The sequence below is a fragment of the Fringilla coelebs genome, assembly GCF_963513975.1.
Source record: "Fringilla coelebs genome assembly, chromosome: 28".
NCBI classification, from domain to species: Eukaryota; Metazoa; Chordata; class Aves; order Passeriformes; family Fringillidae; genus Fringilla; species Fringilla coelebs.
In genome coordinates, this window is record NC_140054.1 from 21136 (window position 1) to 31534 (window position 10399).

Consider the following 10399-nt stretch of genomic DNA (forward strand, 5'->3'; position numbering starts at 1 on the left):
GCGTCACTCGCCAGCCCAAGCCACGAGTTGCCGGCGGGGGCGTCACGACGAGGTTCGCTCCCCTCCGGTCACAGCAGCGAGTCGTGGAACGCGCTACCGGGCATCTCCCGCCCCGCCCCAAGCCAGCCCCAGTGGGATCACCGGGACCTCCCAAGGCCGGCCCGCCGAATCCCCCACTGCCCCTGCCGTGCGTGCCGGTCGACTGACAACGAGGCCGACCAATGGTGAGGCGGGGTCGGGCGGCGACAGCCAATGGGCGTGGCAGGCCGGAGAAGGGCGTGGCCGGGGCGACGGCGCTGCGGAGCTGTGGCGGGCCCGGGGTGGCAGCGGAGGGAGGAGGATGCGGGCGGGCGGCGAGGCGGCCCCGGGGGCGATGGCGCTGGTCAGCCACTGCCTCCTGCTTGGCTCTCTGGGGCTGCCCTCGGCCAGCGCACAGGACGGTGAGTGCTGATTGCGGAGCACCGGCGGCGGGACATCCCACACCGGGACGCGGCACCGGGAGCCCACTCCCACCGGTACCGCCGGAGCTTCTGCTTCGCTCGCCGGGATGGGACCAGAACTTGGTGTGGTATGGGGACTGGGAAGGGGTCGCCTCTGCCCCGGGACGGTCCGGAACAGGCTCTTCGCTGTGTCTGGACCGGGGTCGAATCAGGATGGGCTCCCGGGAACGGTTCTCCCCTGTGACCAGAGCAGACCACACCGGCACAGGGTCGTCGTGGTGCGCCTTCCGCGGTTCCTTTCCTGAACGGGATGTCTGCCATCCCTCTGTCCCTGTACCGACTCGGGATAGGGTCTCTGCCATCCCTTTGCTCCGGTACCAAACCCAAACGGGATCCTCGCCATCCCTCTGTCCCGGTACCCGGGGGGGTCCCCGCCGTCCGTCTGTCGTGTTACTGGTCCGGGACCGGGTCCCCAGTATCCTTCTGCTCCGGTACCGGACGGGACGAGCTCTATCCCTGCCCCCACCACCCCCGCATCACGCCGGTCCTGCACCCGCCCATTTTCCCCGCAGCCCCCCAGCTCTCTCTGTCCCTGCCCCCGGTGGCGACTACGCCGGGGGTTGGAGGGTCCCGCGTTCGGCTCCATCCCGCCTGCAGGGCTTTCCCGGGGAGCCCCTACTCCACGCGTTATGATCGCTGGAGTTTACATGCAGAGCCGGGCAGTGGCCTCCATCCCGGGAATGCCGCTCTCGGGAGGATTTGTAGACGTGGGGTCCAGGACGACCCCAAGGAAATGTTCACCCAAACGTGATCCCAAAGTTCTTGTTTCCCGGTGTCACTCGTCCCCAACTCATCCACGAGCGAGGAAACAACGACGGGTCATCCAAAGCATTATCCTGGAGGGGAAACTGAGGCATGGGGACAGGCTGGGATCACTGGAGGCTGAATCCCAGTACGTTCCCGGTCAAAAAGTGTGGTTTGGGGCATGTCATGCAACGGGTTTTCACCGGATCCCCAACCCACTAGTGGACGCGGGGGAGCTTTCCTGGGGCTAGCAGCATGACAGAGGCAGGAATGTGTCGGGCTTTTGTCGGAGCATCGCCCTGTTGTGTCTTTCTTGCATCCTGTGAGAAAACAAACAAAACTCTGGCAGGAATGATCCCAGCGGGGCCGGCTGAGTTCACCCTTACCCACCGGAAATCCAGTTTTCACATTTTTTGGGAGGGGAGTAAAGTTTTTGTGGCTGGAGGCAAGTCCCCCATGGCACTCTGTCTTGGCTATTCCTGGCCCTTCGGTATCATCTTTGGAGCCAAATTCCCAGGAGTGCCTGCAGCTCTCAGTTTATCTCTGGCATTCCCTCTCGACACGCGCTGGTCACACTCAGGATGTTTTTAACAAAGATTTCCTTTCCTTGGATGGATTTTTCCCGGAATGGCTCCCCACAGCTCCTCTGTACTACCAGTAGGGATATAGAGCTGGGGGGATCCATCCAAGACTCCCCAGATGGGCTCACATGTCCAGCTGTCCTGGCCATAGAGGGTTTTCCATGCAGATCCCAGTGGCTTCAACTTTCTGTGCTAAAAACTCCCCCCAAATACCCCAAATTTCTCTCCCCCAGCAGAGGATCCCTTCTGGGAGCTATTGTCCTGGCAGCCCTGGGGTTCCCACTGCCCCTCCAGCCCCCACTCTTGGAGAGCCTGTTCCTTCCCAGCTCTGTTCTGTCAGCGGACACTGACCAGAAAGGGGAAAAGTTGGTGATTTTTCCCAGTCCCACAGGATAAACCTCTCCCCAGTTTGGATACAAGCCCTTCGCACAGGCTGGGGAGGAGGGGACTCTGTGCCGGGGCTGGCATCTTTCACCTCCAGCCCCCTATTTTTTATTCCTGTAGGATTTTCCCTTGCTGGTGCTTTGTGTTGTCTCCCAGCGACAGCGAGGAGAGCCAAGGCTGGGCAGTTCTATGCCCACCATCCTTTTTCTTTCTGGCTGTGCCAGGATGATGCTTGGCAGGAGCAACAGCTTTTGGGGAATGTGAGGAGGAGGTGTTGAGCACTGGACCCCTACAATGCCTGGCCCACACAGTGGGGCTAAGTGGTGCTTTCCCCCTTTCCCTGCAGCCCAGTTCTGCCCAGAAATTATGGCCAGGTGTCAATGCTTGGTGCTTTCAGCTTATTTCCAGGATATTCCCTCATGCCCAGGGCAGTGAGCCCAGAGAAAAGCCCCTTTTGTGGTGAGTCTGGCATCACCCTGGGAAGGATGCAATGGGGATGCAGCTGCCCAAGGTTATCCTCAAGGTCAAGGCTACAGTCAGGGTCTCTTGGGGGCTGCTCAGTGCTGTACAGCACCATGGAGGGGGGATATTCTCTCCTTGAATCCTTTTATATCCCCCCCAAATTGGGGTTGGACTGGAGGATGTAGAGGAGCTAGAGGTAGAGGGTCATGCTGGGTGGCTGTGGGGGAAACTATGGCGGCTTCATCCCTGGATCCCCCTGTGGACAGTTCCCAGTGCCAGGAGCATCCAGAAAAGCCACCAGAAAATGATGCTTTGGATGAGGAAAACATCTGCAGGTGCCCAGGGGGGTTGTTCTAGGGGCCTCACCAAGGGGGGAAACTGAGGCAGGGAACAGCCTGTCTGAGCACTATCCCCGATGTGTCTGCAGGAAACGGCTGTGGCCACACGCTGCTGACACCTCACAGTGGCACCCTGAGCTCCAAGAACTACCCAGGCACGTATCCCAACCACACCATGTGTTGCTGGCGGCTCCAGGCCCCCCCAGGCACCTCCCTACTCCTGGCGTTTGGGGATGTGGATCTGGAGCCCTCAGAGCACTGTGCCCACAGCTCCTTGCTGCTCGCTGACCCCCAGACCGGCGCTGCCTATGGTAAGGGGGTCCTGAGAGAACTGAGGCAAGGGTGATACAATGTTGTGGATAGGGAGAATATCAGGAAAATCTGGGGGTTTAGCTGATTTCATCATGAGGAGGGGGAATATCTAAGGAGGGGGGGTAACCAAGTGGGGCAGTATTCAAGGAGGGGGGTATTCAAGAAGGGGGTCTCCAAAGAGGGGAACATCAGAGGATCAGGGGTATCCGGTATCTGACCAGTGGGTTATCCAAAGAAGAGAAATATCCAAGGAAGGGGATACCCAAATAGTGAGGGTGGGGATACCCAAAGATAAGGGTCGATATCCAAGGAGGAGGATATAGAAGGAGAGTAATATTTGCGAATGGGGATATCTGAGGAGGTGGGTACCCAAGGATATGATTATTGCGAAGCTTGAGGGGAAACTGCCCAGCTGGGACCAGATGCAGCCACTTAATAATTAATTTGTTGGCCCAGCCGCTGCCTGAACACTTCCAGGATTTTCCCAGACAGATTTAATGGTCTTGGAGGGATTTGGCAGCACTGGGAACATGATGAATGCTGAGGAATGATGAATGCTTGGGGGTGGGGGGAAGCATCAAGTGGTGGGGTGAGATGGAGGAGCAGCCCTGGTGAGGGGCAGGGGCTGCACAGGAGATGCGATGGGAAATGCAGGATGGAAAGGAACTGTCTTGGATTCATGGGACTGGGAGTTTTCCCTGTTCTTTGGGGCTTTCACCCTTCTGGGCTGGTCCCCAAAGGGGTGACAGCACGCAAGGTCCCTGGTCCCCATCCCCTCTGCTGTGGCCTCAGAGACATAATTGTCCCCAAAGCTAAGAGACGTCCTGGCCCCATGCTGATGTACAGCAATGTGGGAACGGGGGGAGACTCCCAGCTGATGCTCTTGTGGGGGCTGGGGGAGGTGGCCAGGCACGCACAGACCCTTTGGGTGCCACCAGAGCCATGCCAGCATGACACAGAGCTTCCACTACTTCTCCCATGGCTGACACTGGTCCTTGAGAAGTTCCAGATGTTTTCTGGGAAGCAGCTGGAGCAGGCAGAGGCTGTAGGCTCCTTCCCTGACTCAGAGCTGGTGTCTGGCCCCTGGCCTGATTCTGCTGGGATGTGGCAGGGTCTCCATGGGGATGGCAGCCTCTGGGGCTGAGCTGAGGGGTCCTTAGCTCCCAGGGTATCACCAAGATCCATACAGAGGTGGCACCAGTAACCCAGGGCAGCATTGCCATCTGGCAACCAGTGGAAGGGAAATCTGCATACTCATCTGCATCTCATCTGCATACTGTGCAGATCTCAGTTCTGTCACATATGTGACATCTCTGCATGCACATGTGTCCCATGTCCCCTAGGATTGACCTCCTGGTTCAATATGACCTAGGCAGAATGAGAGTGTGGATCAGGGTAGAGAAACTGAGGCACAGGGGGAGGTGTCACCAGCAGCCCCAGAGGAGCACAGGGGCACAGTTCCCTGTCCCCAGGAAAATGATGGCATTTGCTCAAAACACCTCTGGGTGTCCAGAGGCCCAAGTGATAGGCATGATATAGAGGAGAGCAATGTGAGGGATAGGGGGTGATTGGGGCCACATTCTGTCCCCAGCTGGAACCAGAGATGTCCCTAAGGAATCCGCCTGCCTGTTAAGCCAAAGTTTTAATCAGGCAGATAGAATTGCAAATTAATATGGATTAAATGGGGGGAGGGTGCAGTATAGGAGGCAGCTTCAGCAGCCCCTATGAAAGGGGGCGTGTGGAGGAGACAAGGACACAGCTCCCATTTTGGGGTCCTGTGGGGTGATGCCGTGTGTACCAGTCCCTGCAGTGGGGGATGTGGTGGCAGGTGCCCAGTGACGGCAATGGAGCCACCCTGGGGCTGGGATCAGTCTGGGCATAGGACCATCCTGTCATGATGTTGCCCTGGCCTGGGACCAACCCTGGGTGTGGGACTATCCCAAAACATGAAACTGTCTTCAAGATGGGACCAGCCTGGCATGGGTCCATACTTCATGGGACCACCCTTCGGCACTCTGGTGAGGATGGGCCACTCTGGATATGGAACAACTCTGGGACCACCCTGAGCACAGCCCAAATGCCTGAGCCCCCCTGGCCCTGGTGAGGGCCAAGCCAGGGGAGGTGAAGTCCTGGGGTCTAGGTGTCGAAGCGTGTCCCCAGGGACCCCAAATCCTCTCCTTGGTGCCATCCCTGCTGGCAGGGCCCTACTGCAGGAACTCCGTCCCTTCTGCCCCACTCCTGGTGACAAACTCCAGCACTGTGACCGTCCTGTTCAACAGCACCAGCCACCGCTCAGGACGAGGCCTCCTCATGTCCTATGCCACCTCACAGCACCCAGGTATGGCGGAGCATCCCATGGGATGCAGATGTGTCCTGGCTCATGCAGGGATGTGAAGGAAGCTCCTTGCTGACCCCAGGATGAGCTTCTGTTGACCTGAGCTCCCGAACTTCTGTGTTCTCCCTGGCTGGGGGCAAACATGGGAGACCCGCAGGCCATACAGCCAGCTGGGACCCCTTTAAGAACCCTGCACCCCCAAGTCAGATGGCACCCCAATATCAGGCAGAGCCACAGGCAGCATAGATTGTGCCATGGGGCCAATGGCTGCAGAGACCAAGGGACCATGGGGCCAGTGGCTGCAGGGACCAAGGGGCCATCCCTCCCTGTCCCTCCAGACATGGGAGTGTGAAGGGCAGAACCCAAATGAGGAGCAGGATTCAGTTGGGAAGGGGAATGGAGTGCCCTGAGGCAGAAGTGGGTGTGTGCTGTGGGGCAGTGGGGGTCCCTCACCCTGGGGTGTCCCTGCCTTGCAGACCTGGTCTCCTGCCTGGTTCGAGGCACCCACTACACCCAGGAGCACATCAGGTGAGTGGTCGGGGTGGGGAATGGTCCCATTTTGGTGTCCTCTGCTGCAGGGGTCCCCATCAGTCCTGGTTTCATCCCCATCCCTCTCCTGACATACAGCTCCGGTGGGATGGGGAGCAGAGTGGGTATGAAGAGGGGGTTTGGATGGGAGGGAGCCCTGACCCACCCCTTACCATGCATTTCAGTGTGTACTGCCCTGCGGGCTGCAAGGACATCCATGGGGACATCTGGGGCAACCCAAGCCAGGGCTACCGGGACGTAAGTGTGGGCACCATGGTGCACCTGCCAGGGATGATCCCCACAGCACGTGTGGCCACTGCTTGTCACCCTCAGCAACCCAGAGGTGATGAGTGTGGCCTTGGGGTGCCCCACGGGGTGCTCAGGCCTGCCGTGGGGGGCTGCCCTTACTCCCCACTCCCTGCAGACATCGGTGCTGTGCAAGGCAGCTGTGCATGCTGGCGTGATTGCGGATGAGCTGGGTGGGCAGGTCACCCTGTCCCGAGAGAAGGGGATCACCCTCTATGAGTCAGCCTTTGCCAACGGGCTCCGCTCCAAAAGGTGGGTGAGGAGTGGCTGGGGCTGCACCCCACATGGAGCTGCAGAACCCACCACACTGACACTGGGAAACTGCCACCCCTCAGTTTCAGAGACCCTAGGTTTTTACCCTGTTTGATGCTCCCCCTGCTTTCTTCCACATAGGGGATCTCTCTCTGAGAAGCGACTTGTATTCCACAAAGGTATTTTTTTCCCATTTCCCTTGAAATTAAGGCAGGATTTTTGCTGTCAGACTTGCTGCCACTCCCCTGTGCCTAGCTGGGGTTTCCAGGTTCCCAGTGTGCTGTCTCCTGTCCCCAGCCTGTGATGATGTGCTGGAGGTGGTCACCTTCAATGCCTCGTCCTGGTGGCATGAGGTGGACGTGCTGGGCCAGGACCGAGCCTGGGTGGCTGAACGGGCAGCACTTAGCACCACTGGTCACTCCTGGGCAGCCAAACCTGGTGCCAAGTCTGCCTGGCTGGAGCTGGACCTGGGCACCCGAAGGAATGTCACAGGTGAGTGTTGGCCATCCGAGGGGGACAACAGCTGCCTGTGTCCCCATGCTACCCTGATCACTGTCCTCCTGCTGTGCCAGGTTCACTGATCCCCACAAAACTGCCTAGGGCAGTTGCACCTCCATAACTCCCAGGATACACTGGAGTTCATTGTGCCGTGGTTTTACTGGTGCAAACAGGGATGCAGGGCACACCAGCCCCTCTGGCTGCTCCTGTCCTCCTTTTGTTCCTTTGCCCCCCTCATCTGCAGCCATTTCTGGGATGAACAAGTTAATATTATGCTCTTGCATCTGGTGCCAATGAGCATCTTTTGTGTGGCCTGAGCCTGCCAAAAGCAGGGGCTTTGTGTGCCAGCGGCTAGTGACTGCAGCGAAGAAAATGGGAACATTGTCCGGCCAGAGGCTGGAGGAGGGATAAATGCAGAGCTTGCAGCCGGAGCTGGAGGTTATCAGTTTGTGGAGGCAGACCAGAGCATCCCACACTGGAATCTGCCACCCAAATCCCCTCCCAGGGTCAGAAGGATCCCCCTCTGCCTGGTGACATGTCCTGCCCTCCCAGTCCTTTCCCAGCTGGGTCTTGAGTATCTCAGAGATAGGGGCTATTCCAACTGGGAGAAGAGGGCAGTGGGGTAGAGGGCAGCCCTTCCCCAGCCCCGCAACCCCTAAGTGACAGCAGGGAACTCCCTCCTGCATTCACAGGCATCGTCACAAAGGGCTCCACCGAGCAGCACGACTACTACGTGACGTCCTACCATGTCTCCTCTAGCCGCGACAGGAAGAATTGGAGACCCTACAGAGGCAGCAGTGGTCAGGAGGACAAGGTGGGCATGCGGAGAATATCCCTGGGCTGAGACCCCCTGCCAGTGGATATTTAGCCACTGGCACCTCTTCACCCTCTCTGGTAGGTGTTTGAAGGAAATGCTGACAGCCACGGGGAGGTCTCTAATGCCTTTATCCCCCCCATCATCGCCCGCTACATCCGTGTCACACCGCAGAGCTGGCACCAGCGCGTTGCCCTGAAGGTGGCCCTGATGGGCTGCCAGCTGGCACGAGTCCGCATTCCCCGTCCCTATGGTGAGACCCTCCACAGGAGCTCACACCCCCTTATCTGAAACATCCTTCTGGGACCTTCACCTCCCTGTGCACCCTGTGGTGGTTCCACAGTCACAGTCTCTGCTCTGTCCTGTAGTGCCCAGTGTCCCCAAGGAGGTGCTTGAAGCCACCAGACACCCAGCCAGCCGCACCCCTATCCCTGGCATCACCCTGGACCCGAAGAAGGCAGGTGGGTGCCATGGGGGGCTGTCCTTGGGGTGCAGCATCGTCTTTTGGTGTTCAAGGTGCCACTGAGGCTTCATCCCCACTAGTGGCCCCAGGTGGGCTTCTAGCACTCATGGGTGCAAAGAGGTGGGATGGGGGCCCAGGGCACTGACACTGCCCTCCCTCCCTAGGCTCTACACTGCTGGTGATGCTGCTTATTGGCGGCTTTGTGCTTCTCTGCTCCTGCCTTCTGCTCATGGCTTTCCTCTGCTACAGGAAGAGGTTGGTCCTGCCTTGTCCCCTGCTTTACCCTGGGGGACACAGCATCACCTCCCCAAATTCCAGCAGCTTCATCTAGCTGCTCACTAGGTCCCAAGGGGTGCAGCCCCTAAGGCAATGGGTGTGAGAAGATAGGTGGTGGTGGGCACAGGGTAGCTGGGACCTCTTGCCCCATCTTGCATCTCCCCTTGGCAGGAAGTCAACAGTGGAGCTGAACTGCGGGATCACAAAAGGTAAAAGGTCCACAACTCCTCCCCAAAATCAGGAGTCTGTGTGCCCTGGGGTGCAGCTGGTTTAACTGATGCTGCTGCCAAGCTTGGACTTGTTCCATGCCCCAGGGGCACCTGCACATCCAGGTGACAGTCTGTGACAAACGAGGGTTTCCTCTCCCTGCCCAGGGTACCCCAAGCTGGAGTCGAGCCAGGTCTGCTCCCTGCAGAGCCTGCCAGCCCCCAGCCTGGCCTCCTTCCCCATGGCCCCCACACCAGGGGACCTCAGCTGGACCCATTCGCCAGGTAACAGGGACATCAGGGCAGGAACTGGTCCCTCAGCCCAGAGCTGGAGCCAAATCTTCCCAGTTGTACCTCTTTCCCCATTCTGGTCTGACCCCACCTGCATTGTGGACCTGTGCAACAAGAAGGCCCTGATAAATTAGACATGCCCATTTAATTATTATAATTAATTATTATCATTTATTGTAATAGCACCACACATTATTTAGTAGTAGTAGTCCACCTCAATTACAGGTGTTGGCACTGGAGGGTGGCTGGGGACAGCAGGAGCCCCTCTCTGTGGTGTGGCAAAGGAATGTGGGGTCTCTATGGGTAGGTGCCTTGTGTTGGGTGGGTTTTGGCAGTTTTTCTATCCCTGAAAGTCCAAACATGCTCGTTTTTTCAACCAAACCTCACTTACCTCTTCTGCCCCACCACCCACCCTCCTGACATGGCAGCCTCCCTGTTTCAGAGTACACTGAGCCAGACCTGGTGCAGGTGAACCCCAGCAGCCAGACAGGTCCATCCACCTTCAAGCCACTCTTGGAAGAGGGCTACACTCTACCACTGGTCCTGAACCACTATGACGTCCCAGGGAAGCACAATGAGTACGCGGAGCCACTGCCACCAGAGCCTGAGTACGCCATGCCATTCAGTGAGCCGGAGCCCGCTGGGATGCGCCGCAGCACTTGCATCATCACAGGACCTGCCGGGTGCTCCCCGGTGCAGTACCAGACCCCTGCCCTTCGGCCCGGGGAGCTGCCAGCTGCAGTGGAGGGGACTGGCAGTCCCTATTCTGAGAGGTCCCGTGGGTGGCCTAGGCACTGTCCCCTCGCGCACGTGTACCATGAAGCTTTGTGAGGAGGGGAGGACAGCAGCACGGTATTGGGCAGGGGGGAAGGCGTGTAAAGGAGGACCTTCCCTGTGCTCGCAGTGGGCTTGTTTAAAGTAATCATATGTAAATATATGCTTTATATATAGAAAAACAGATACGGAGTGGAGTGCTCTGCACCGCCTGGTGGCCGTGGATGCAACCAATGCACCCGGGCCAGAGGGTTGCAGTTCTTGTCCCACCATTACCGCCGTCCTTGGGGTCACACTCTCTACCCACGTTGAGACGCGACACAGTGCGCCGGAGC

General features: G+C 58.4%; 1 protein-coding gene across 2 annotated transcripts; it reads left to right on the top strand.

Moving 5' to 3' along the window:
* The first annotated feature begins 334 nt into the window (after positions 1 to 334).
* On the top strand, positions 335 to 10168 carry LOC311163658 (discoidin, CUB and LCCL domain-containing protein 1-like). Of its 2 annotated transcripts, XM_084222693.1 has the most exons (16): positions 335 to 440; positions 3099 to 3320; positions 5522 to 5659; positions 6133 to 6184; positions 6370 to 6442; positions 6609 to 6742; positions 6884 to 6921; positions 7040 to 7234; positions 7933 to 8054; positions 8139 to 8307; positions 8423 to 8515; positions 8682 to 8772; positions 8965 to 9002; positions 9168 to 9284; positions 9733 to 9973; positions 10027 to 10168. In XM_084222693.1, the coding sequence occupies exons 1-16, from the start codon at positions 341 to 343 to the stop codon at positions 10058 to 10060; spliced, it is 1857 nt and encodes a 618-aa protein (XP_084078819.1). In that variant the 5' UTR covers positions 335 to 340; the 3' UTR covers positions 10061 to 10168. The 2 variants fall into 2 exon arrangements, with proteins under 2 accessions (XP_084078819.1, XP_084078818.1); XM_084222692.1 differs by having other exon boundaries at positions 9733 to 10168.
* The last annotated feature ends 231 nt before the right edge of the window (positions 10169 to 10399 follow it).